The sequence below is a fragment of the Gopherus flavomarginatus genome, chromosome 22 (assembly GCF_025201925.1).
Source record: "Gopherus flavomarginatus isolate rGopFla2 chromosome 22, rGopFla2.mat.asm, whole genome shotgun sequence".
Lineage (NCBI taxonomy): Eukaryota > Metazoa > Chordata > Testudines > Testudinidae > Gopherus > Gopherus flavomarginatus.
In genome coordinates, this window is record NC_066638.1 from 23,292 (window position 1) to 49,548 (window position 26,257).

Genomic DNA, 26,257 nt, shown 5'->3' on the forward strand with positions numbered 1-26,257 from the left:
GGCTGGCGCGGGGGCGGACCGGCTGCAGCGGTGTGGGCGCCGTGGTAGTTCTGTCTGGAAGTCGGTGCGAGTCCGTGAGCCATGAGGTAACTTGGCGCCTTGCCCCCCGCGGGGAGCCCTTGAGTGTCGCTGAGCCTCGCGGGCCGGGCTGGAATTCAACTTCGGTGACTTTACTTGGTTCAGCTTCTTGACCTGAAACTCCCCAGAAACGCTTCGTGGGGGGAAAAGCTGCCCAGGCCGTTGAGGGGACAGAGTCTCTGCCTCCGCTCGGGGCCAAGCACCAGCCTCTGGCTGGGGAGAAGCGAGTCATCTCGGCTCTCTATGAGCTAAGACCTGTAAAAACGGCTCCTGCACAGAGAGCCTCTAAGGGATGTGCCGTGAGGCTGAAGAACATTCCTCTGAAATAGCCATGTCACAGCGCTTCCAGTCTAAACATATCCTTTCAGCGGGTACAGCCGCAGAGTGCTTGTTGAATGAAGTTCGTGGGTTTGTAATTATAATGGCTAGTATTTCTAAAAAAACTGTCAGCGTTCTAGGGTCCTGCAGTTGCTTTTGTTCAGTGCCAGTACCACAAAGACATTCCATTGGCAATATTAAAAGAACATGTAAAATCTAGACTAGAAACCCATAACAAATGCAGCCCAGATAAACTAACAGTGGTTTTGGTGAAAGGAGATTGAAAAGTGGGTGGAGAGGAGTTTTTTATTTAAAAAAAAATTGGCCATAAAGAGATCATATTTTCTTAAATTTACATTACACTGTAGACAGCTGCTTTACTACAGTGGTAGTTGGACCTATCCAGTGTCTGAGAAACACATTTAAAAATACCGTATGCCTATAGTCTGTTTACCACTCCTATCCCACAAGCTAGATCAGAGTCAGTAATTTGAAGTACATTCTCTTAGGATCATCTGGATACTATAACGTGTCTTTTAGTATGTCAGTAGTTGTCATTAATGCTTGGAGTTACTACTGAAGTAAAATTTCAGCTTTGGCTAGGGATTGCTCTGCTGCTGGAGCACCATTTTGTTGTTTTTTAAAAAGAGGTAAGACTGAGGGTATGTGTACACTACAAAATTAGTAAGAACTCAGTAATTTTCTGCTGAAGGTTCTGTGGCAGAGCAGCTTTGTTCCTTCCTCCATTGTAGGAAACTTTCCTGCACCATTTGACAATCACTTGTGCTGGGACCAAAGCGGCACATAGGCCTGCAGCATATGGAGCAGGACAGAAGTCACAAGCATGAAGTAGATGTACCCTTGTTTCCCTGCTTGCCCTTAGCAGTGAGATGTCTGCTAGAATGACCCCTGCCTGTGGAAAAGTCGGGGAGAATTTTAGATCTTTTTCCATAGACTGCTGCACCATGAGCCTTGCAGAGAGTGTGTGCTCTTTTCCCCATGTGGAACAACCTCTCCCCGCAACACTCACCATGCCTTGGCTGTTCATGGAGGTGCGTGCCTGGCTATAGTCAGTGAAAAAGTGATTGCAATGTTGCAAAAGGTGAATTTAACTGAAATATTACAATAGTGTGCATGAATTTAACAATCCCACTTCTGTGCATTGTCCCCTGTACTTCACCAGATGTGGCCTTCAGGAACACCCCACACACCCCTTCCGAGCTTCTCCACCAGATAAGAAAGCACCCAAGATGCAGCAAAGAAGACATGTTCTGGGAGGTATTGCAGGGCTTCAGTGCAGAAAAAAGGGAACATAAGGAGTGCTGGGAAGCCGAACAACAGGACAGAAAAGAATCAAGCGTTTAAGGACGCAACTGAGAGGATGATTCAAGTAATAGGGGAGCAAATGTAGATGCTACAGTCCTTAAGTGCTGTAGACAGAGCAGATCAGTCCCTCTTTCACTTTGCCCCTTTGGACAACTTTCACAATGATAACTGGACTTGCACACAGTTGTGAAATTCTGTCTTTTCCTGGTTCCTCCTTTCCCATAAGGCATTTGCATGTGCTGTTTCTTGTTCAATAAAATCAAAGTTCTTTAATAGTGAATCACCTGTTTTATTTTTTTCTAAAAATTGAGATTGCAGGCACTACCAATACATGCACAGGCGTTATTATCATTGTCTTACAGGAATATAAGGCCCAAAATGACACCATTGCGTCCTAGGAAAACTAGCACCTGTGACAGAGATATACCATGTTGGTGCTCATTGTCAAAGTGCTGCCTCAAAGTCTCCCTGATTCTAACTGCCCCCCTCTGAGTTCCTCTGACAGCCCTGGTATCTGCCTGCTCAAAATCAGCAGCCAAGTGGTCTGTTTCAGCACTCCACCCCTGAGCAAACCTTTCACCCTTAGCTTCACAGAGATTATACAACATACAGCACGTGGCTATGACCATGTGAATATTATCCTCATTAAGGTCTAGCCTGCCATAAAGGCATTGCCAGCGTGCCTTTAATCTGCCAAGTGCACATTCAACTGTCATCCAGCACCTACTCAGCCTGTTGCTGAACCATTCCTTACTGCTGTGCAGGTGTCCCGTGTAAGGTTTCATGAGCCACGGCTTAGGGTGATGTTGAGATGTTGAACATCTCATTTGGAAAGAAAGTCCCCTGCTTGTAGCTTTCTGTTTAGGCCCGTGTTCCTGGAGATACACCTTCCCAGACCACCCCATGTTGATGTCAGTGAAACGCTGTCAGTGATCCACAAGCGCCTGCAACACCACAGAAAAGTACTCTTTCCTATTGATATACTCTGTCGCAAGGTAGTCTGGTGCCAAAATTGGAATATGTGTGCCATCTACTGCCCCATCACAATAAGGGAACCCTATTTCTGCAAAGCCATACACTATTTCACGTACATTTCCCAGCGTCACAGTCCTCCGTAACAGCATGCGATTGATTGCCCTGCGCGCTTCCATTAACACAGCCCCAGCGGTCAATTCCCCACTCCAAATTGATTCATGACCAACTGGGTAGCAGTCTGGAGTGGCCAGCTTCCACACAGTGATTGCCATATGCTTCTATACCAAGAGGGCAGCTCTCATCCTGGTGTCCTTGCGCCTCAGGTCTGGGGCAAGCACCGCGCACAGTTCCAGGAAGGTGGCTTTCAGCATCCAAAAGTTCTGTAGCCATTATTTTTCATTCCACACCTTCATGATGATTCAATCCCACAATTCAGTGCTTGTTTTTTGAGCCCAAAAACGACAGTCTTCCCTATGCAGCTGCTCTGTGAATGCCAAGAACAATCTAAAGTTGCTCCAATCCATGTCATGCAGAAGGTCAGGCATCTGCAAGTCTTCTTCAGCTAGGAACTTGATTAACTGCACTACCATCCACAATGTCTTCATGACAGTTAACAGAGCATAAGAGAGCAGTGCAGGACCCATCCCTTCCCACAAAGATGCTGAGGTGCTCAGCAGAGAATGGCTGCTGCAAAAATGCCACGAAAGAGAGCCAGAAGTCCATGGATTGCTGGGACACAAAGCAATGTATCACGGGGCATTTAGCCTGGTCCTAAGAAGTGCCATGATCATAGAGTCATATAATATTAGGGTTGGAAGAGACCTCAGGAGGTCTAGTCCAATCCCCTGCTCAAAGCCGGACCAACACCAACTAAATCATCCCAGCCAGGGCTTTGTCAAGCTGGGCCTTAAAAACCTTTAAGAATGGAGATTCCACCACCTCTCTAGGTAACCCATTCCAGTGCTTCACCACCCTCCTAGTGAAATAGTGTTTCCTAATATTCAACCTAGACTTTCCCCACTGCAACTTGAGACCATTGCTTCTTGTTCTGTCATCTGCCACCACTGAAAACAGATGAGCTTCATCCTCTTTGGAACCCTCCTTCAGGCAGTTGAAGGCTATCAAATCCCCCCTCACTATTCTCTTCTGCAGACTAAGTAACCCCAGTTCCCTCAGCCTCTCCTCATAAGTCATGTGCCCCAGTCCCCTAATCATTTTCGTTGCCCTCCGCTGGACTCTCTTCAATTTGTCCACATCCCTTCTGTAGTGGGGGGACCAAAATTGGACACAGTACTCCAGGTGTGGCCTCACCAATGCCAAATAGAAGGGAATAATCACTTCCCTCGAACTGCTGGCAGGATTCCTACTAGTACAGCCCAACATGCCGTTGGCCTTCTTGGCAACAAGGGCACACTGCTGACTCATATCCAGCTTCTCATCCACTGTAATCCCCAGGTCCTTTTCTGCAGAACTGTTGCTTAGCTACTCGGTCCCAAGCCTGTAGCAGTGCATGGGATTCTTCCTTCCTGAGTGCAGGACTCTGCACTTGTCCTTGTTGAATTTCATCAGATTTCTTTTGGCACAACCCTCCAATTTGTCTAGGTCACTCTGGACCCTATCCCTATCCTCCAGCATATCTACCTCTCCCCCCAGCTTAGTGTCACCTGCGAAATTGCTGAGGGTGCAATTCATCACATCATCCAGATCATTAATAAAGATGTTGAACAAAACCGGCCCCAGGACTGATCCCTGGGGCACTCCCCTTGATACTGGCTGCCAACTAGACATCGAGCCTTTGATCACTACCCGTTGAGCCCGACAATTTAGCCAGCTTTCTATCCACCTTATAGTCCATTCATCCAATGCATACTTCTTTAACTTGCTGGCAAGAATACTGTGGGAGACCATATCAAAAGCTTTGCTAAAGTCAAGATATATCACATCCACCATTTTCCCCATATCCACAGAACCAGTTATCTCATCATAGAAGGCAATCAGGTGGGTCAGGCATGACTTGCCCGTGGTGAATTCATGTTGACTGTTCCTGATCACCTTCCTCTCTGCCTTCCCACACACCTAGCGACAGAAGTTGTCAAGCTGGACTGTAGGATAGGTACCCACAGTGCAATGCTTACATTGTCGATGGTGCCCCCATTGTGGATGCGATCTGCTGACCAAGGGAGCAAGTGTGAACATGAGATTCCAATTTCTGTTATGTCGACTTTTGGTTGTTGCCATCACTTTTGTCAACAAAAATTAGTAGTGTAGACATGGCCTAGGTCAGAGACTTTCTAGTAAAGAGTGTGTAATTGATGTTTCTGTTGCTGTGCTTTGATCTAGTGCTTGTCTTTAATAGTAGAAAAAAACCAAAGATAAGCAATTACTTTCTGGAACATTATTTTTATGTGACTGGTTTCTTTTTGGATCAAGGTGAGGACAAAAATATTTGCAAAATCAGGGACAGCTGAGAAGCATGTCTGAGGGAAATTGTATTAAACGCTTCTGTCTGCAAGTTACTGAATTACAACTAAATAAAGGGACACTCAACTTTTTGCCTACTATTGTTACAAGTAACACTTAAAATGGCTGTCTAAAAGATTATAGAGATATTTCCTTTTTGAAAGTGCATTTACATTGTGCATCTGACAGCACATTTGTACAATCATTTTTACCATTCCCCACCTCTCCTTTGTGTGTCTTTCACACATCAACTGGAGAGAAATATTTTGTAACTGTAAAACCACAAAATTGACAGAGATATTTGGGGGATGGGTGTAGCACAGAAGCAATGTTAGTGTATTTTAATTGACTACATTTCAAGGTGACTGTCTCCATTTAAGCAATCTATCTAATAGAAAAGAAATCAATAGAGTATATCTGAAAAAACAGAAAGGGCCAGACCTACACTGGCAGAACCTAGGTTGTGGGACTCCAGAGACCCCAGTAGTGACAGTAGCTGACGACAGTCCCCAGCAGTGGTCTGGACCTGGCTGGTATAGCATACAGGGGGAGAGACTTGATTCAGTGCATTTCCAGGCAATATCCTTTGAAGCCATAAATAAAGCTGCTTCCGTTTCACCCTATGAATCCCAAATGGAAGGGGTCAGGGATACTGCCTCCAGAGCTGTAGAGGATGCAAATTGCTGCTACTTTTGCATATAGTTTGAGGTAATTGAATGGGTCATTAAAGAGTTCATGATGGTTTTCCCTCCCCTAAAAATAGGGATTTTTAGCCATGTAGTCCTAGCCAAAGTCAATTTTTAGTTAGTTGTATTGTGCTTACCTTACATTCCTCTGTAATGTTACCTGGAAGCAAGAGTCTTCAGTTCTGTCTTAATTGTTGGGTAGTGTTGCATTGTGCTGTTAGACAATAGGTGGAGTGATTGATAAAGTTTGTAAAGTGCTTTGGGGAACCTTTCTGGATGAAAGGTGATGTGTAAGTTTGTCATCATAGTGCTAGAGATTATTCTTATAAAATGTACCAGTCATCTGAATGTTGTGCTGATTGTGTGTAAAACAGTAAAACCTGTCTGTTTGATGGAACAGGTTTTTGCAATTCCTAAGTATTTGGCCTTTTCCGAGTAAGTAATATGGAGATGGAGAAGATGAACACGGATATGTCTGGTGAGGAGGAAGAGAAGGAGAACAATGCAAGAAACTCTAGAGTTTGTACTAGTTGTGACAAGATCCATGAGTCCATTTCCAAGTGGATGCTTCCCGAAAATGCCAGAGGAACCTACCTGGAAAGAGCAAACTGTATCCCTCCTCCTCTCTTCATCATTTCCATTAGTATAGCTGAGGTAAGAGTTCTTACCTGGTAACATTGTAAATGTTTGCACTTGTCTTTCATTGAATGCTATTAGTTTACAGGAACAACAGTCAAACTGGGATTTAGATTATACAAATTGCAGTTGTTTCACTTTAGATCACGGGCTTCTTGTCTGTTGTTCAGCACTGGAGTTTGCATGTGATCATAAAACATACTGAATTGAGCATTTTTAACTTCTTGATTATCTTCCATTTAGTAACTTCTTTCTCATTCATTGCACATATGAAGTCCATATTGCACCACTATAATACCCTATATTTCAGTTCCTTGTTAAGTCTGGCAAATTTTAACCATGCAGGCTGAAATCTTCCATCTCTGGTTTCTGTTTCATGTTGAATTTTTTTAAATATTTGAGCAAAAATGGTTCAACATCAGAATGAGCTTAGTGGAGAAATAAACTATTTTGCAGGGGACAGTCCAGAAGTGTCCTAACCCTATGAAAATCCACATTTGGCCAGTTTAAGAGCTTCTTAAAGTTGCTACTGGCACATGCGCAGCAGAACTTGTTTTACGCTTGGTGATTACGTTTCTTAAAATCCTAAACTGAACTGCATGTGCTCTACTAGAGTTCTTTTAAGGGGTCAACAAGCATGTGGACAAGGGGTATCCAGTAGATATAGTGTACTTAGATTTTCAGAAAGCCTTCACAAGGTCCCTCACCAAAGGCTTTTAAGCAAAGTAAGCTATCATGGGATAAGAGGGAAGGTCCTCTCATGGATTGGTAACTGGTTAAAAAATAGGAAACAAAGGGTAGGAATAAATGGTCACTTTTCAGAATGGAGAGAGGTAAATAGTGGTGTCCCCCAGGGATCTGTACTGGGCCCAGTCCTATTTAGTATATTTATAAATGATCTGGAAAAAGGGGTAAGCAGTGAGGGGGCAAAATTTGCAGATGATACAAAATTGCTCAAGATAGTTAAGTCCCAGGCAGACTGCGAAGAGCTACAAAAGAATCTCTCAAAGTGAGTGACTAGGCAACAAAATGGTAGATGAAATTCAATGTTGATAAATGTAAAATATGCACATTGGAAAATATAATCCCAACTATACATATAAAATGATGGGGGTCTAAATTGGCTGTTACCACTCAAGAAAGAGATCTTGGAGTCATTGTGGATAGTTCTCTGAAAACATCCACTCAATGTGCAGCAGCAGTCAAAAAAGCGAACAGAATGTTGGGAATCATTAAGAAAGGGATCGATAATAAGACAGAAAATATCATATTGCCTCTATATAAATCCATGGTACACCCACATCTTGAATATTGTGTGCAGATGTAATCACTCCGTCTCAAAAAAGATATATTGGAATTGGAAAAGGTTCAGAAAAGGGCAACAAAAATTATTAGGAGTATGGAACGGCTGCCATATGAGGACAGATTAATGAAACTGGGACTTTTCAGCTTGGAAAAGAGATGGCTAAGGGGGGATATGATGGAGCTCTGTGAAATCATGACTGATGTGGAGAAAGTAAATAAGGAAGTGTTATTTACTCCTCCTCATAACACAAGAACTAAGGGTCACCAAATGAAATTAATAGGCAGCAGGTTTAAAACAAACAAAAGGAAGTATGTTTTTACACAGTGTACAGTCAACCTGTGGAACTCCTTGCCAGAGGATGTTGTGAAGGCCAAAAAAGAACTAGATAAGTTCATGGGGGATAGGTCCATCAATAGCTATTAGCCAGGATGGACAGGGATGGTGTTCCTAGCCTCTGTTTGCCAGAAGCTGGGAATGGATCACTTGATGATTTCCTGCTCTGTTCATTCCCCCTGGGGCACCTGGCATTGGCCATTGTTGGAAGACAAGATACTGAGCTAGATGGACCTTTGGTCTGACCCAGGATGGCTGTTCTTATGTTCCCAAATTTGATGACCTCACTGTCCTCCCCAGTCAAAATATCCTTTGGCCAAGGGAAGATACAACTAGGCTGTGAGCCCAGGAGTTTTAGTCTTGCCTCTTCTGCTGATTGGTTATTAATTGTCCACTTCTCAATCTTTATCCAGCAAGACCTCATATCCCTAGCAAGTATTATTCCCCCATTTTATATGTGAAGTAACTAAGGATCTTAGACATTTCACAAGCTCACTTCTGGCAGAAATGCTGATAAAATAGAGATCTCTGTGGCAGACTCCAGTTTCAGCCACTTAATCCAACTATCTCACTGAAAGTGTAGGCCAAATTGTATTTTGGTTATGAAGTCCTGCATACCCAGTGCCTAGAAAAGAACCAGGAATCCTGACTTGTTCTCTATGGTCTAGCAAATATATGATGGAATTTCTTCATTTTTTCAATTTTCTTTTTTTAAAGTCCAGTGTTTGTATGTTATTTCCTGTGTGAAAAGAATGTTTGAGTTGGAAAACCAGGCATTTGAACATTAGGCAATGCTAGGACTGAGGTTGCCTGTGCAACCTTAACTCTGCCCCTTTGTGCATATTGATCAGGTTTCAGTTTCTAGTTACATTATCACAAACTTCTTGTTCTACAGTGCAGTAACTCCTCACTTAACATTGTAGTTATGTTCCTGAAAAATGCTACTTTAACCGAAACGATATTAAGCTAATCCAATTTCCCCATAAGAATTAATATAAATGTGGGGGTTAAGATTGAGATAAAAAAATTTCGTCAAACAAAAGACTTTATTTTATATAATATATATACACAGTATAAGTTTTAAACAAACAATTTAATACTGTACACAATAATGATGATTGTGAAGCTTGGCTGTGGTGGTGAAGTCAGAGGGTAGAAGAGTATGGGATATTTCCCAGGGAATGCCTTACTGATAAATGATGAACTAGCTCTCCTAACACATTGTTGTTAATGTAGCCTCACACTCTCTAAGGCAGCACAAATGGAGGGAGTGGAGACAGCATGGCAGAGAGACAGACACACACACCATGTGTGTGAGAGAGAGACGCGCGTTGCTCCTTTAAGAATGATGACCCCACTCTAAGTACATTGCCTTTTTTAAGTAGATCAGCAAGTTGAGACAACAGCTGCTGCCAGCAAGCTCCCTCCATACTGGTGTCCCCCCCTCCACTGCTTTGGAGATAAGATACAGGAGTGGGGGGAGGGAGACACCCTGATATTAGCACCCCTCCCCCTTCCCCCCTCTGCTTAGCAAGCAGGAGGCTCCTGGGAGCAGCTCCAAGGCAGAGGCAGGAGAAGCACAGGACAGTGCGGGGAGGTACAGCTGAGCTGCACAGCAATTGATAGCCTGCTGGGTGGCTGCCGGACAGGGAATTTAGGGAAGCAGGGAGCTGATGGGGTGCTGCCGGTCCAACCTGGTTCCAAGCCCCCTCCAGCTAGCTCCAATGGACTGCTCTTTCTGCAAGCAGTGGCCAAGCAGGTGGCTACCAAACAAATTATAAGGGAGCATTGCGCAGCTTTACAACAGCATGTTCTCTAATTGATCAGCAACGAGACAACGTTAACTGGGACGACTTTGTGAGGAGTTACTGTACTGCTCTATCATTCAGATCCTGATTCAGCAGAATACTCAGGCATATCATTAAAATCCATTGAAGTCAGTGGGATTAAAGAACATGCACAGTGGCAAGAACTCCTTTAAATCTGGTATTTCCTAATTTGAGTGCTTGCTTTTGCATCTCTATCCTTGTTGTTTCCAATGTGTGTTCTGACCATTTCACACATAGTTGTATGTTAGCGAAATTATGCATTTCTGTATATAGAAGGTTTGAAATCTGCCATGAGACAATTATATAGCAAGGATTTTGGGATTATTGGTGGAAAATTATTTATATTTCGTAATTCGAAATCGTTGTAGAAGTTGTTAAAGTCTCTCATTGTTTCCAGTTGGCTGTATTCATTTATTATGCTGTTTGGAAGCCCCAGAAACAGTGGATCACGCTGGATACAGGTGTCTGGAACAGTCCCTTTATTTATAGGCCTGACAAGAGGGAAGAAGCTTGGAGATTCATTTCATATATGCTAGTGCATGCTGGGTAAGTAATGTAACAGTGGACTCTACAAACAGTCAACCTGTGGAACTCTTTGCCAGAGGATGTTGTGAAGGCTAAGACTATAACACGGTCAAACAAGAACGAGATAAGTTCATGGAGGATAGGTCCATCAATGGCTATTAGCCAGGATGGGCAAGGATAATGTCCCTAGCCTCTGTTTGCCAGAAGCTGAGAATGGGCAACGGGATGGATCACTTGCTGATTACCTGTTCTGTTCATTCTCTCCGAAGTACCTGGCATTGGCCATTTTGGAAGACAGGATACAGGCTAGATGGATCTTTGGTCTGACCCAGTCTGGCCATTCTTATGTTCTAAACAGGTTTTTCAGAGAAGCCAAAGAGAGTTAGGTGTCATTCCATTAGGTTCCTCTGAAAATCTCAGTCTGTGTCCAAAATTTATGTATTCATTTAGGAAAATGGAAGATTTTACCTTGTAAGATTTATAAAGATCATGTGGTCAGGACCCTAGTCTTAAGACTTGTCTGCAGGATGATGCTTCTGGGCACCGTACTGGGGCAGTAGGATCTGCATCATGGTAGGCTGTCCCCTTTAAAGGTAGTGGTGCCTCGTTGTGAGCCCACCCCAGTCACATGGCATGGCCCTTATAATATTTTGGGAGGTTTTGATATAGACTAAGACATAAGAAATAAGAGGTATTTGTGGAGAGGAAGCAGTCCCAGGAATAAATAATGTTTGGGAGAAATTTTATTACTGTTTCTTTAAGGGCCTTGGATCAGGAGCCTTGCAGAGTGGGCAAGACAAGGCTCCTCTCTCACCCAACCAACTGGGTATGAGGTGGAAGAAGGGGACTAGTATGCTGCCTCTTCCCTGATAACAGGGCAGACAACAGCAGGAGAGCACTGCCTGCTGCACCCTCTGAGCCTGACGACTAATTGGGGTAAGGGGCCAGCTGAAAGTTGATAAGGCCCTACAGCTGTCCTAAATTATAACCCAGCTCAAAGGAGGAGAATGGAAGGCTGCAGTTTTAAGGAGAGAAACTTGAAAATATCACTCAGCCTTGGGAGGAGGGCTGGGACCTCCTGAACAGGAGCAAAAAGTCTATAGGGACTCTTACATGGACCCACAAGGGACATGAACTTCAACTCAGAAGTGAGTTACATGCTGTAGAAAAGTTAATAAATCAGACTCCCACAAAGGTGATATTGGTTTACCAGTCTAGGTAATTAATTGAAATAACCTGAGTTGGTGCTAGAGGCAATGAACCTGCAGGGCCATAAAAAGGACCATGTTCAAGGGCAGCGCCCCATGACAGGGTCAGTAATGACGAGTTCCATCTAGTGAACTGCCAGCACCACTTCCTGCAGCAGTGAGGTGTCACTCTCCATTTCAAAATCTGACCTAATCCATCAGTGTTTAGTTTGCGAGATCAGTACAAGGTAGTATAGATAGCATGGCTGTAGTATAGTTTTAATCCTACCTGAAAAGGTACAAAGAAGGGCAACAAAAATTATTAAAGGCAAGGAACAGCTTCCATATGAGGAGAGATTAAACAGACTGGAACTGTTGAGCTTTGAAAAGAGATGACTAAGGGGAGATAAGATAGATGTCTAAAATATCATGAGTAGTGTGGAGAAAGTGAATAAGGAAATGTTATTTACTCCTTCACATAACACAAGAACTAGGGGTCACCCCATAAAATTAATAGGCAGCAGCTTTAAAACAAACATAAGAAAATACTTCTTCACCCAATGTGCAATCAATCTGTGGAACTCATTGCTAGGGTCCAAAAGTACAACTGGGTTCAAAAAAGAATTAAATAAGTTCATGGAGGACAGGTCCATCAATGATTATTAGCCAAGAGGGTCAAGGCTGCAACCCCATTCTTTGAGTGTCCCTAGACCTCTGACTGCCAGAAGCTGGGATGGCACGACAGGGAATGGATCACTTGATAATTGCTCTGATCTGTTCATTCCCTCTAATGCATCTGGCACTGGCCTGTCATAAGACAGGATATTGGGTAGATGGACCACGGGTCTGACCCAGTATGGCCATGTTTTACGTTTTTGTTTGTTTGTTTGTTTGTTTTTGAGACCTGTTGTTCATAATCTGTAGTCCAGTTCTGCCTTTCCACCGGAGTGCCTTAGTTTGACTTATATGCAGACTCTGGCCTTCCAGATCCAAATGCATAGCCCTGTCTCCACCCCCTAAAAAGTAAGGCTTACTTATTTTGAGTTATTTGAGTATATAATTTATAACAGCTTTTATTTTGTCTTACTAACTTTTTAAAAAGTTATTTTGGCTGTAGAAATAAAGCATGCCCCCAGGGTGCTAGGGTGCCATTTTATTATGTATTAACTATAGTTTGAGAAAACTTTAAATGTTTGTTAATTAAAATTTTGATTTTCAATTATCAACATCTTTTTCCTTGCAGCATTCAACACATTTTAGGAAATCTCTGTCTGCAACTTATTTTGGGGATCCCCTTGGAAATGGTTCATAAAGGGCATCGGGTTAGTCTCGTGTATCTTGCAGGAGTGATTGGAGGTCAGTGTGTAATGGGAAATGGGTAAGCTTAAATGGAGAACTGTCTGTATCAGAAAATCAATGTATATTATTGCTACATCCCCTTTCCTGAACAGGACAATCAAAGTGGTTGGTATACTGGATTGTGTAACATAACCAGTTCTCTTGGTGCACAGAATATCTGGACTCCAAACTTTTACCATAATAACATACTAGAAAACAATCCTATGTTCCACTCCGCTCCACTCAGTTGTTTCTTTCAACTTTATAGCCATTCTCCCTTCCAGTTTTTTAACACTCTAATTCATCCATACAGAAATATAAATTCATACCAACTGTTAGTGGGCAGTATTTTACAATTAACATCTTTGAAATGAATAAGTAAATTGAATTAATTATCAATGGAAATAGTAAACTGTTTTTATTATTCTGCATTCTAAAGTCTCCAGTTTATGGGCTCTAGAAAATAGGCACAGATATTGTTCCTGTAAAAGCACATCTTGAAGTTGGTTATTGTTGCCGTCTTCAGTCAGGCTTGGGCTACACTAGCAGGGAGGTTCGAACTAAGATACGCAACTTCAGCTACACTGTTTCCGTAGCTGAAGTTGAAGTATCTTAGTTTGACTTACCTGGCTGTCCTCACGGCAGTGAGTCGACTGGCGCGGCTGCCCCGTCAACGCTGCTTACTCCTGCTGAGGTGGAGTACGGGCATGGATTAGCGGACCGATTTATTGCATCCAGACGAGACGCAATAAATCGATCCCCGATACATTGAACACTACCTGCCAATCCGGCAGATAGTATAGACATACCCTTAGAATTAACAGAGCTTCTGTTAATTCTAAATAAAGTAAAATGAAAGAAGCAACAACATTGTTCCTCTGTAATCTTACTCCATCACCAAGAAAACAAGACTTGTCTCCTCCCTACTGCTTCTAATTCTAAGTGTAATGCTTGGTTACCACTTCTGGTGCTTGTTTTACTACTTCCCTATTAAGGCTGCTAAATTCCTGTTGAATGATAAGACATGCATATTAACAAATCACTATGATTTATAAATATAACTTTTTATTGACAAGTTTCTACTGATGAAAGGTAGAACAATTCCTTTCTCAGGGGACATTATAAAATGTTGAGTATAAGGGTTTAGTCTAATGGCAGTTATTGCAAAAATTCTCAAACCTCTGTATTCTCATGCATTCAGATGGAACTGCATTCTGAGTTTTATCGTATCCTCAAAGCATAGCTTCAGCTGGGAGATCATCGTACAATTGCAGTGTCCATTAAGAGGCCATTCATAGGTCTGGAGCAATGTTCCCTCTAATTTTTCCATTCATGTGCAGAATTAATTTTGTTATGTGCAGCACCAATATCAAGGTAATGTCTCGATGTATGCCACCGGTAGAAACAAAAAACTTTATATATATATATATATATCTGTAAAGGGGACTATAAAGATTTCCTGGAATCTGACATTTAGGGCCAAATCCTCCGCTGGTGTACAGCAGCGACGAAGTCAGTGGGACTACTTCTGTTTACACTAGCTGAGGATTTGACCCTTCAAGTGTATCATATTAGAACGGCTTCCTTATCACTATTGCAAATGCATAGACTGAAGTCTTATGCACATAACAGGCTTTTCTGAAGAGCAGAAAAAAATGAAATCCTATAATGTGCAACCCATATTTCAGGTTGCAATTCCCTTTGCTCAGAATTTAATCTGGTGGCTGGCAGTGTAAAGCTGAACCTAAAGTGAGATTCCTCACCCAAATGAAATGAAAACTGTATGATGTCTTGAAGGTATTTTTCTTTGGTTAAAGGTAGTAATGTGTGGTATTTCATGGTTTTCTATAAATCTTGGTTCAGGATGTAGATCAGACTCAATAAGGTATATATTTTTGGCAGATAAAATACTGCTTATCCCCATAAATTGTGTAAACAGAGGCACCACAGAACAAAGAATAGAAACATTTAATTGCTGTAACACAGGATCTTCCTTAAAAAATAGGGGCTGGGGCCGAGGGAGAGGAGCCTGTCCCCATTATAGTCCTGGAGTTGGGGCTGAGGGAGAGGAGTCTCTCCCGTCCCTGCCACAGCCACAGCTGGAGTCAGGGCCAGGGGGCAGAAGCATGTCTGAGAATCCGCCATTTACACTAGTTTTAACCTCCAAGTGACCTGTGCCCCATGCTGCAGAGAAGGTGAAAAACCCCAGGGTCTCTGCCAATCTGACTCATAGGAAATTCCTTCCCAACTCCAAATATGGTGATCAGTTAGACCCTGAGCATGTGGGCAAGACTCACCAGCCAGACACCAGGGAAAGAATTCTCTGTAGTAACTCAGAGCCCTCCCTATCTAGTGTCCCATCACCAGCCATTGGAGATATTTGCTGCTAGCAGTTGGAGATTTGCTACGTGCCATTGTGGGCAGTCTCATCCTACTATCCCTTCCATAATCTTATCAAGCTCAGTCTTGATACCAGTTAGGCTTTTTCCCCCATTGCTCACCTTGGAAGTTGTTTCAGAACTTCACTCCTCCGAAGGTTAGAAACCTTCATCTGATTTTGAGCCTAAACATGTTTATGGCCAGTTTATATCCATTTGTTCTTGTGTCTACATTGGTGCTTAACTTAAATAACTCCTCTCCCTCCCTGGTATTTATCCCTCTGATGTCTTTATACAGAGTAATCATATCTCCCTTCAGCCTTCATTTGGTTAGGCTTAACAAGCCAACCTCTTTGAGTCTCCTCTCATAAGGTTGGTTATCTATTCCTTGTAGCCCTTTTCTGCACCTGTTCCAGTTTGAATTAATCTTTCTTAAAGATGGGAGACCAGAATTGCACACACTATTGCAGATGAGGATTTATCAGTATAACACTACTAACACTTCTGTGTGTCTACGGGAAATACCTCACCTGGTGCATCCTAGGACTGCATTAGCCTTTTTCATGTCCGCATCTGTCATAAACAGATAGTTAAGGGTTAATAGAACAGGAGTACTTCATGTCTGTTTTGACTGTAAAGGGTTAACAAGTTCAGTGAGCCTGGCTGTCACCTGACCAGAGGACCAATCAGGGGACAGGATACTTTCAGATCTTGAGGGAGGGAAGTTTTTGTGTGTGCTGTTAGTTTTTGGTTGTTCTCTCTGGGTTCTGAGAATGACCAGATGTGCAACCAGGTTTCTCTCCAGTCTCTCTGATACAGTCTCTTATATGTTCAGAATAGTAAGTACTAGGTAGATAAAGCGAGTTAGGCTTATGTTTGTTTTCTTTATTTGCAAATGTGTATTTGGCTGGAAGGAGTTCAAATTTGTATTTTGCTGAAAGGATTTTAATTTGTACTTTTATACTTAGGCTGGGAGGGTATTCCCAATGTCTATAGCTGAAAGACCCTGTAACATATTCCATCTTAAATTTACAAAGATAATTTTTACTGTTTTTTCTTTCTTTAATTAAAAGCTTTTCTTGTTTAAGAACCTGATTGGTTTTTTTATTCTGGTGAGACCCCAGGGGACTGGGTCTGGATCCACCAGGGACTTGGTGGGGAGAAAGGAGGGAAGGGGGAGAGAGAGGTTAATTTCTGTCTGTGTTAGGATTACTTTCTCTCTCAGGGAGAGTCTGGGAGGGAGAGAGAGAAGGAGGGGGGAAGGTGAATTTTCCTCTCTGTTTTAAGATTCAAGGAGTTTGAATCACAGTAATCTTCCAGGGTAACCCAGGGAGGGGAAGTCTGGGAGAGGCAACGGTGAGGGAAAGGGTTTACTTTCCTTGTGTTAAGATCCAGAGGGTCTGGATCTTGGGGGTCCCCAGGCAAGGTTTTGGGGGGACCAGAGTGTACCAGGCACTGGAATTCCTGGTTGGTGGCAGCGCTACAAGTACTAAGCTGGTAATTGAGCTTAGAGGAATTCATGCTGGTACCCCATCTTTTGGACACTAAGGTTCAGAGTGGGGAATTATACCATGACAGCATCACATTGGTGTAGGTAAAACTTTAATTGGCCTTTTTTTCTTCCTGTTTTCTTTCTTTCCCCAGTTTCTAATATGTCTGTCAATCTCCTGTAATTTCAGTTGTGATCTTTAGCTTCTATTGATATAGGGTCCAGAAAATGTCATCTTAAAGTTTCCATTAGGACTCTAGTTCTAAGGACATTTCTGTCTTTTCAGGTTCCTTGGCTAGCTCAGTCTGTGATCCCCTCCAGGCTCTCGTAGGGGCTTCAGGAGGAGTCTATGCTCTCATTGGAGGATACTTTATGAATGTTTTAGTGGTAAGGAAACAATCAGAAATGCACTGAAAAAAAACAGATTCTTTGTGGATCTTTATTCACTTTTGGATCAATCTTATTTGTGTAAGGAAAATGCAACTCCCACATACATATATGCCGAACAAACTGTGTCTGTCCTTGAGAAATCAAAGCTTCATAGATGCTTTTTGTGCTATTAAAAGAGGAAAAAGTGAATTTAGCAGTTGACATCATTTTTCAGCCAAAGTGATATTACACTATAGAAACTGCCGTTTGTGATCCCATGTAGTGCAGTATTCTGTCTCAGCTAGTGGCCAAAATCAGATGATTCAGAAGTACAAGAAACGCCATAGTGAACAATTATGGAATAAGCTGCAAACAAACAAAAAACAAAAACAAAAAAACCCCTAAACTCTAGGGCTTCAGTTAGAACTTGACTGATGCCCTGAAGCATGAGGGTTTGTATATCCCTTTTAAAAATAATTTTGGCTATATATTCATGTAAATATCTAATTGTATTGATCTCATTTTGGGTGCAGTAGTTCATCTTAACAGGAACTTTAAACCTTTATTTTATTAATCTTTTATGTCTATCTCCCACATATACCAAAAAGCAATACAAACCCCAGCTTAATCAAACTTATAGTCTAACGTAAAATCTTGGTGCTCAGCATTGTTTAGCCAGAATAACTTCCCAAATGCTTGGAATGTGTGACAATCAGATGTTCTGGTCTGTCAGTATAATCAATGTAAAAGCACATGAGGTCTCTGTTAAGGTTTGGCATTGGAATGCAAGTTTTATGAAGCTGGGGTACATACTGATTTTTTGGTGCCTATGGGAGATGGAAGTGAAAACCGTATGGAGTGTTGGGGAGCATTATCACTAATGTTGTAGGGAAAACAAAGGTGGAAAGGAGTGCAAAGGTCTTTCCCAGTAATGTTAGTTTCTTTCTTTTAAGATTTCAGATGAAGTGTCCTGCTACATAACCTTAACTGCAACTAAACATATTTTTGTTTGCTAATTAAGATCTTGGCTTCAGTGATCTCTAGTGTCAGAGAAGCTGACTGTATATTGGGTGGCTTTTTAAAAAATGATTTAGTTTAATCAGTCACCAAAGGTGGGTCCTAGTCTTTTAATTCTAAACATTGCTAAACATTAGTTCATGGAAACATCAGTTCTTCAGCAAATCTTCTCTTAAGAAGTTCAGTCAGCAGTCAAACCTTTCTTTTCTGTGTGATCACAGGCAGTATGAATTATAAATGATACATTAAAGAGTTCATATCACCAGAGTTTTCAAGTAAACAAAGAGGGGGCCTGGTTCAGCAAATAGCATTGAGTCTCCACCACCAAGGCATGAGAGGCTCTAAAAATTGGTATCCTTTGGATAAGGCAAAAACATTGCTTTGCTGGATAATCATTCTCAAAGGGCTGACAGTACACAGATTGCATCTTCTTTTTAATTAATTTTTATCACCAAAAGGCATATAAAAGGACATATGTTTTCATTATAAAATAAGGAAGACTGTGAAAGGTGATAATAGCAGTGGTCTAGTGGATTAAGCTCCTTGTTGTTGGAGTTTGGGCATGCCACTTTCTGTGCCTCAGTTTCCTCATCTGTAAAGTGGGGAGAATGATACTGACTCTCCTTAGTAAAATGCTTTGTGATTGTTTGAAAGGCACTATAGAAATGTAGGGTGTTAGAGTATATTAATATACCTAAATGGACTGTTTGTGTATGTGTATGCATGTACAAGTCCATGTGTATAATTATATAGCTTAATTGTTTATTTTTTCTCTCCAAGAACTTCAGAGAAATGATTCCTTTGTTTGGAGTCTTCAGATTGCTCCTCATCGGGATTATAGGTAATTTTAATCCTACCTAGTATGTATGTGAGGATAAAAACTATGCAAGACACCTAGTATTACATGGTACAAAAACGAATGCCCATTTGGAGTCCAAAATACTAATAGTCAGGAAGGTATCAGTTGCATATTATTCAGTTTGCTGAAACCACAAAGTAAATGTAAATTGGGGTTAGGTTAAATTGTAATGTAAACTGATCTGAGCCTTAAACTATTTAGTGTTGCTTTGTGCTTTTAAATACTGTGTAGTGCCACAGCTATGTATGTATGGTGCTTGATAAAATTCTAGCTAAATTTTGCTCTGTTAGAAGGGTGGTACTGAAGTCAATAGGAGTTGGCATCCCGTGGCTGAAAGCAGATTTTTATTTTACTAGCTCCTGCATTTCACTCCAAAAGTGACTGCTTCAATTGTGGTGATATGATCTCTTTGTAGATGCCACTAGAAGACATATGATGTTGTAACTTACACCCATTATTTGGATTTGTTTCTGAAATGTCTTGTCAATCTGAATGAACAATTTTATGATAATTGTGTTTTCTTAGTTGGAACTGATATGGGATTTGCTGTGTACAGAAGATTTATTGCTCCTGTGAATGGGCCTCAAGTAAGTACAGACTTCAGTAAAATAGCTTGGATAAATTATAACTAATGCTCTACTAGACCTTAGATTAAACCTCAGTATTAAGTATTGGAATTTAGTAGAAAAATATTGTTTTAAATATTGAAAGATTGTGGTGATTCCTGTTGCACCAAGAAACAGAATGGCACATAATCCCAACTATATATACAAAATGATGGGGTCTAAATTAGTTATTACCATTCAAGAAGCTGAACTTTGAGTCATCATGGATAGTTCTCTGTAAACATCAGCTCAATATACAGTGGCAGTCAAAAAAGCTAACAGAATGTTAGGACCCATTAGGAAAGGGAGAGATAATAAGATGGAAAATATCATAATGCCATTATATAAATCCATAGTATGCCCACATCTTGAATACTGCATGATGTTCTGGTTTCCCCATCTCAAAAAGGTATATTAGAAATGGAAAAAGTACAGAGAAGGGCAACAAATATGATAATGGGTATGGAATAGCTTTCACATTAGGAGAGAGAAAAAAGACTGGGATTATTCAGTTTAGGAGAGAGATGACTTAAGAGGGGATATGATAAAGGTCTACAAAATCATGAATGGTGTGGAGAAAGTGAATAGGAAAGTGTTTTTTATCCCTTCACATAACACAAGAACCAGCGCTCATGCAGTGAAATTAATAGGCAGCAGCTTTAAAAAAAAAATTTAAGAAAATAATTCTTCATACAACATGCAGTCAACCTGTGGAACTTGTTGCTGGTGGATGTTGTGAAAGCCAAAATTATGACTAGGTTCAAAGAAGAATTAGGTAAATTCATGAAGGATAGGCCCAACAATGGCTATTAGTCAAGATGGTCAGGGACTCAACGCCATGCTCTGGGGATCCCTAACCCTCTGACTGCCAGAAGATGAGACTGGATGACGGGGGATAGATTACTCAATAATTGCCTTGTTCATTCCCTCTGAAGCATCTGGTAGTGATCACTGTCAGAAGACAGGACACTGGTGTAGATGAACCATTGGTCTGACCCCGTATAGCCATTCTAACATTCTTATGAGAGAAGGTAAACTGTTTTTTTCATAGAGTAATAAATTCTAAGTCAGAAGGGACCATTGTGGTCACATAATCTGATCTCCTGTGTAACACAGGCCAGAGAACTTCCCAGAATAATTGCTAGAAAAAACATCCGATCTTGATTTAAATATTTTCAGTGATGGAGAATCCACCATAACTTTTTTGTAAATTGTTGCAATGGTTAAATTACTTTCTGTGTCAAAAATGTACACCTTATTTCCAGTCTGAACTTGTCTAGCTTCAACTTCCAGCTGTTTGATTGTGTTATACCTTTTTCTGCTAGATTGAAGAGCCAATTATTAAATATTTGTTCCCCATGTAGATACTTAGAGTGTAATCAAGTCACCCCTTAACCTTCTTTTTGTTAAGATTGAGCTCCTGCAGTCTATCTATTGATCACTGTAAGGTATGTTTTCTAATCCTTAATCATTCTCGTGGCTCTTCTCTAAACCCTCTCCAATTTTATCAACATCCTTCTCAAATTGTGGACGCCAGAACTGGATAATATTCCAGCGATGGTTGCACCAGTGCCAAATACAGATGTAAAATAACCTCTCTACTTCTACTTGAGATTTCCCTGGATCACATCTTTTGGCCACAGCGTCACACTGGGAGCTCATGTTTAGCTGATTATCCACCATGACACCCAAATCTTTTTCAGTATCACTGCTTTCCAGGATAGTCCCCCATTGTGTAAGTATGGCCTACATTCTTTGTTCTTTCATGTGTACATTTACCCATATTAAAACACATATTGTTTGCTTGTGCCCAGTTTACCAAGTGATCCAGCTTGCTCTGAATTGGAGACCTGTCCTCTTCATTATTTACAACTTCCCCAACTTTTGTGTCATCTGCAAACTTTATCAGTGACGTTGTATTTTCTCCCAGGTCACTGGAAAAAAATGTTAAATTGTGTAGGACCAAGAAGTGATCCCTGAGGGACCCCACTGGAAACAGATCCGCTTAATGATGATTCCTTTGCAACTAAATTTTGAGCCAATTTTTAGTCTTTTTAATGTATGGCATGTTAATTCTATATCGTTGTAGTTTTTAATCAAAATGTCTCATCAAATGCCTTCCAGAAGTTTATGCGTAGTAAGTCGACACTATTGCCTTTATCAACCAAATTTATAATCTCATAAAAATATGTAAATTAGTTTTTTCAGGATCTATTTTCCATAAACCCTTGTTGATTTTCATTCATTACATTACTCTCCTTCAATTCTTTATTAATTGAGTCCTGTATCAGCCACTCCATTATCTTGATCAAGATCGATATCAGTTTGACAAGCCTATAATTACCCAAGTTACCCTGTTTACTCTTTTTAAACATTGGCACAACATTACCTTTCTTCCAGTCTTCTGGAACTTCCCTGGTGCTCCAAGACTTACTGAAAATCAACGGTCCAGGGAGCTCCTCAGATGGCTTTGTTAAATCTCTTGGATGCAAGTTATCTGGACCTGCTGATTTTAAAATGTCTAATATTAGTAGCTTCTGTTTATCATTTCCAGAGATACTAATAGAATGGAAAGACTGTTATCACCATATGATGAGAATATCATGTTTTTTCCCAAATACAGAACAGAAATATTTATTGACCACTTCTGACTTTTCTGTATTAATTCTACCATTTCTATCTAGTAGTGGTCCAATACCATTGTCAGAACTTTTTTGTTTGTAATATATTTAAAAAATTCCTTCTTACTGTCCTTACTTCTGTTAGCCATAGATTTCTGTGTCCCTTTACTTCCCTTTCAATTTTCTACAGTTCCTAACTTCTGAATTATATTCATTTACTATCAGCTTTCCATTTGTTCCATTTATTACTTTTTTTATAGCTGCCTTCATTTCCCCTCTAAACCAGGAGCCTTCTTCCTCAGTTGTGGGATTGTGACTTTTTGGGCATCTAGTTAGGTGTTCTTTGATGGTTCCCAATTATCATTCACATTTTTCTGATTAAATTTGTCCTCCCAGCTACTTGGCTTATAAAAAGTTGAAGATACCTTTGTTAACTTAGATAATGTATAGGCATCCCAAGCTGGGATGGGTGCTTATTATATTATCTATATACATTGTAATAAGCTGTTACCTCTGTCTGAGACCAAGATTTTTGGTATATTTTAAAGACTTCTTTCCTTGTAGAAGCTGTATCCAGCCATGAAACAGGCTGCATATTTAATAAAATACTATCTTTATGGAATAAAGCATGGCATGTAGATTTCTCCATTATACTGTCAATGTACTTGTGTAGTAATTCTTGCAGGTAACTTACTACTGATTAAGATAACTGCGGGGCTATGTTAAACTCAGAGTAAGTAAAGCAAGACATGTATCCCTTGCTGTCTATTGCTTAATCACAATGGGCATACTAAGAGAAGTATAGTTGTGTTTAAAAATTACTATGTATTTGAGCATGGACAGCACACACATCTTTCGGAACAAATGGCAGACAAGGGCACTGCCCTTGAACTATTTAAATTGTAATAAATAGCACAGGCCCCATAAATAAATTTTTATGAAGAATGGTGTGGGGAGGAAGGGGTGTGGTGGAAGAGAGGTTGAAGGAGTGGTAAACCAGGTCAGGAATACTGTTCTGTTAACGTAGGGGCACATGGTATAAAGCAGGAAGGAAATTAGGACATGCCTAGGCACACATCTTGAGCATAGGCATGGAGAAGAATAGAAGAGAGGTAGCCAGGAGCAAGGAGGGAGCCCAGAAGGCAGAAGCCTGAAAAACAGACAAGGAGTTTGAATTTAATGTGGAAGGTGAGAAAACCACTAAGAGACTTAAAGAAGGGACAGATGTGGTAGTAGCAGTGGTGATTTTTACAGAATACTTTGAAACAATTGAGGGGTGTGAGAGATGAGGTCAGAAAGGCTGCCACAGGTGAAGTGAGACTTGACTGACATGGTCAAGGGTTTGGAGTGTGGGAATAGAGGAACAGGTGGATTCTGAAGATGTTGAAGAGACAAAATTGGTAGAATTTATTGATAGCATCCATGTTGCAGAGAAGAGAACAGAGGAGTTGAAAACCACACTGAGATTAATTCTTTGAGGACAGGGAGGATGGTGATATTGTCCACAGTGATAGAAAGAAGACTAAGTTCAATTTTCTTCATGTTGAGTTCAAGCTGATTGCAATATATCCAAAAGGAAATATTGGAGACACAGCTGGAGATGGTGTGACTGAGTGGAGATGGCGAGGTAGATGTGAAAGACATCAGCATAGAGGTGATGGATTAGATTCCCCCAGGAGAAATATAAAAAGGGAAAATAAGGCCAAATGAAAGAGGTCTGAGGGACATTGTCAGTGAACCTGTTCAGATGTAGACTTCTTATTGTTCAAGAACTTCACTGGGACAGAATGGACTAATGTACTTTCACCCCTACAGACTTACACTGAAATCCTGATTATGACATAAGATATTTGTTGTTCTCAACCTTGCCCTTAAATTATTTGGGGCAGGGACATGTTATATTTGCCCCCATTATGTAGCTCAATTTAAACTATTAACTGACAGTGCTATACATGAATATCTTTGTCTCAAGAGTCACTGATAATTCGACAATGAAATGACAGCATGGACTACATTAAGTCAGTTATTTCTGATTCAAATAGCTGCATTTCAGTTATAGACAATGTTATTTACATTATACATGTAACTCACAATTTGTGATTAGCAAACTCTGCTAGACACCTGGGACTGGATAGCAGGCTTGTTGGCATCAACATTGAGTGACAACATACATATATTCCACACACACTTGAAGCTAACATGACATCTGCTTGCTCTGATGTCTCTCTTGCCAGCTACATTAATCTCTTATTTCCTTAAGTATTAAATTTACCTACTAACTTTAAAACTCCATTTGTAGTAGTTGGGCAGTGCTACAGGTATATTGTCAAACTAAATCTGTATTTTGGACTATGGCATTTTATGATCTGGTTAGAAATCTCTTCTATTATAATATTCAAAATCTCCTCTCTTTCTGAGAAGTAATCAGTCTTGTTCTACTGTGACCCAGTACCTGGCTGCACAAACAGCAGCGGGAGCACAGATTAACACACTATTCCTGGACCTCTCTTTAATACTCAATTACTCTGATAACAAGGAAGTAGACATGACATAGCGATCATTTGTGGCCATCCTGATGATGCAAGAAAAAGTGTTTGTGTGTGTGTGTGTATTTCATGATGCATTCTTACCTCAGTTCTATCTAATATATCTAATTTTCTTCTCTCTTTCATCTAGGTTTTCATACTGCACTAATCACTGTGGTAACTCAGTGCTTTACATCTATAACTTTCCTGCTCATCCTGAGTATTTTTGTATATCACCTACAGCCATGCCACCTTACACTGTGACTTTTCATATCTCAAGTTAAGCAGGGTTGGGCTTGGTCACACTCTAAACTGGAAACCTCCAAGGAATTTCTATATACTGTGCACACTGACTTTTAGCGAATCAGTAGGGAACCATGTTCCCTTAGAGTCAGTTCTGAAGGAATGTCCCAGCATGGCATTAGGGACATGCATATTTTGGATGAAGCATAAAACAGCGGTCAAAGATGTCATGACTCTCTTCATAAAAGTATATCCAAATTCTAGCCAAATTCCCAGTTCTGAATAATTTAATTCTACCTCCCTAGATTCATACCTACAGTTTTAATTTGATATGTAGCTGTACACTATTAAACAGCTACTGCCTTCCATCAGAGTAGCTACATTTAAATACTAATGATCCCTAAGTATCCTTTACCTATCTCATAGGCATGTGTTAAAGCTAAAATAATATTTATAAGTGATTTCAAATCCTTGGATGAATAATGTTACAGAAGTGCTGGTATTCCTCAGTCTTAAAATGTAACTTAACAGTTTACTTCTTTTTCTCTTAAGGTGTCCTTTGTGGCTCACATTGCTGGTGGCCTAGCTGGAATGTCAATAGGTTATGTCATTTTCAGCTGCTTTGATGAGAACTTTACAAAAGATCCAAGATTTTGGATCTCCATTGTTGCTTATTTAGTCTTTCTGGTGTTTGCTGTATTTTTCAATATCTTTCTTTCACCAGCAAACTAAACTGCACCACCCACAAAAGAAACACTTAAATCATCAGGAAAACAACTTAAAAAAAAGAAAAATTACAGTTTTATACCTACAAAGGGACTCCATAACTGTTGCTTTTTTTAATAATGGTTGTGTACAGACTTTAATTTTTAAAGCATTATACCGTCATTTTTATGGTTATCCTATCCCAGAAATGAAATATAGTTATTAAAATATTACCTTTTCAAAATCATATGTAACCTTTTCTATTTTCTATTGTTTTTTATACTGTTAAATTAAATAAACATCAAGGGTTCCTGGTTGCTTTGGAATAATTAATGCAGCTTTTGTTTTGAGCTTATGTGGCATGATTCAGTAATATTAATTTGAAAGAAATTACTTCTTCCTATACCAGCTTTCTAACCTCAAAACGAGAAGAAAAATGTTGATCAGCA

At 40.5% G+C, this 26,257-nt stretch overlaps 1 protein-coding gene across 3 annotated transcripts; it reads left to right on the plus strand.

The window, feature by feature from the left end:
- RHBDL2 (rhomboid like 2) lies at positions 1 to 26,098 on the plus strand. 3 transcript variants are annotated; one of them, XM_050932664.1, is made up of 9 exons: positions 1 to 86; positions 6,244 to 6,497; positions 10,345 to 10,493; positions 12,903 to 13,015; positions 17,151 to 17,251; positions 19,031 to 19,091; positions 19,635 to 19,696; positions 21,126 to 21,162; positions 22,115 to 22,154. In XM_050932664.1, exons 2-8 carry the CDS (start codon positions 6,288 to 6,290, stop codon positions 21,150 to 21,152), a joined length of 723 nt encoding a protein of 240 aa, XP_050788621.1. In that variant the 5' UTR covers positions 1 to 86; positions 6,244 to 6,287; the 3' UTR covers positions 21,153 to 21,162; positions 22,115 to 22,154. The 3 variants fall into 3 exon arrangements, with proteins under 3 accessions (XP_050788621.1, XP_050788619.1, XP_050788620.1); XM_050932662.1 differs by lacking the exons at positions 21,126 to 21,162; positions 22,115 to 22,154 and adding an exon at positions 25,656 to 26,098; XM_050932663.1 differs by having other exon boundaries at positions 21,126 to 22,205.
- The last annotated feature ends 159 nt before the right edge of the window (positions 26,099 to 26,257 follow it).

What these genes read in the sequence shown, in the direction of transcription:
- RHBDL2 (XM_050932662.1), top strand. Translation starts at nt 6,288, where the DNA reads ATGGAGATGGAGAAGATGAACACGGATATGTCTGGTGAGGAGGAAGAG. An exon ending in TATATGCTAGTGCATGCTGG is followed by an intron (nt 10,494 to 12,902) that starts GTAAGTAATGTA and finishes TTTTCCTTGCAG; the next exon opens with CATTCAACACATTTTAGGAA. An exon ending in TCTTGCAGGAGTGATTGGAG is followed by an intron (nt 13,016 to 17,150) that starts GTCAGTGTGTAA and finishes CTGTCTTTTCAG; the next exon opens with GTTCCTTGGCTAGCTCAGTC.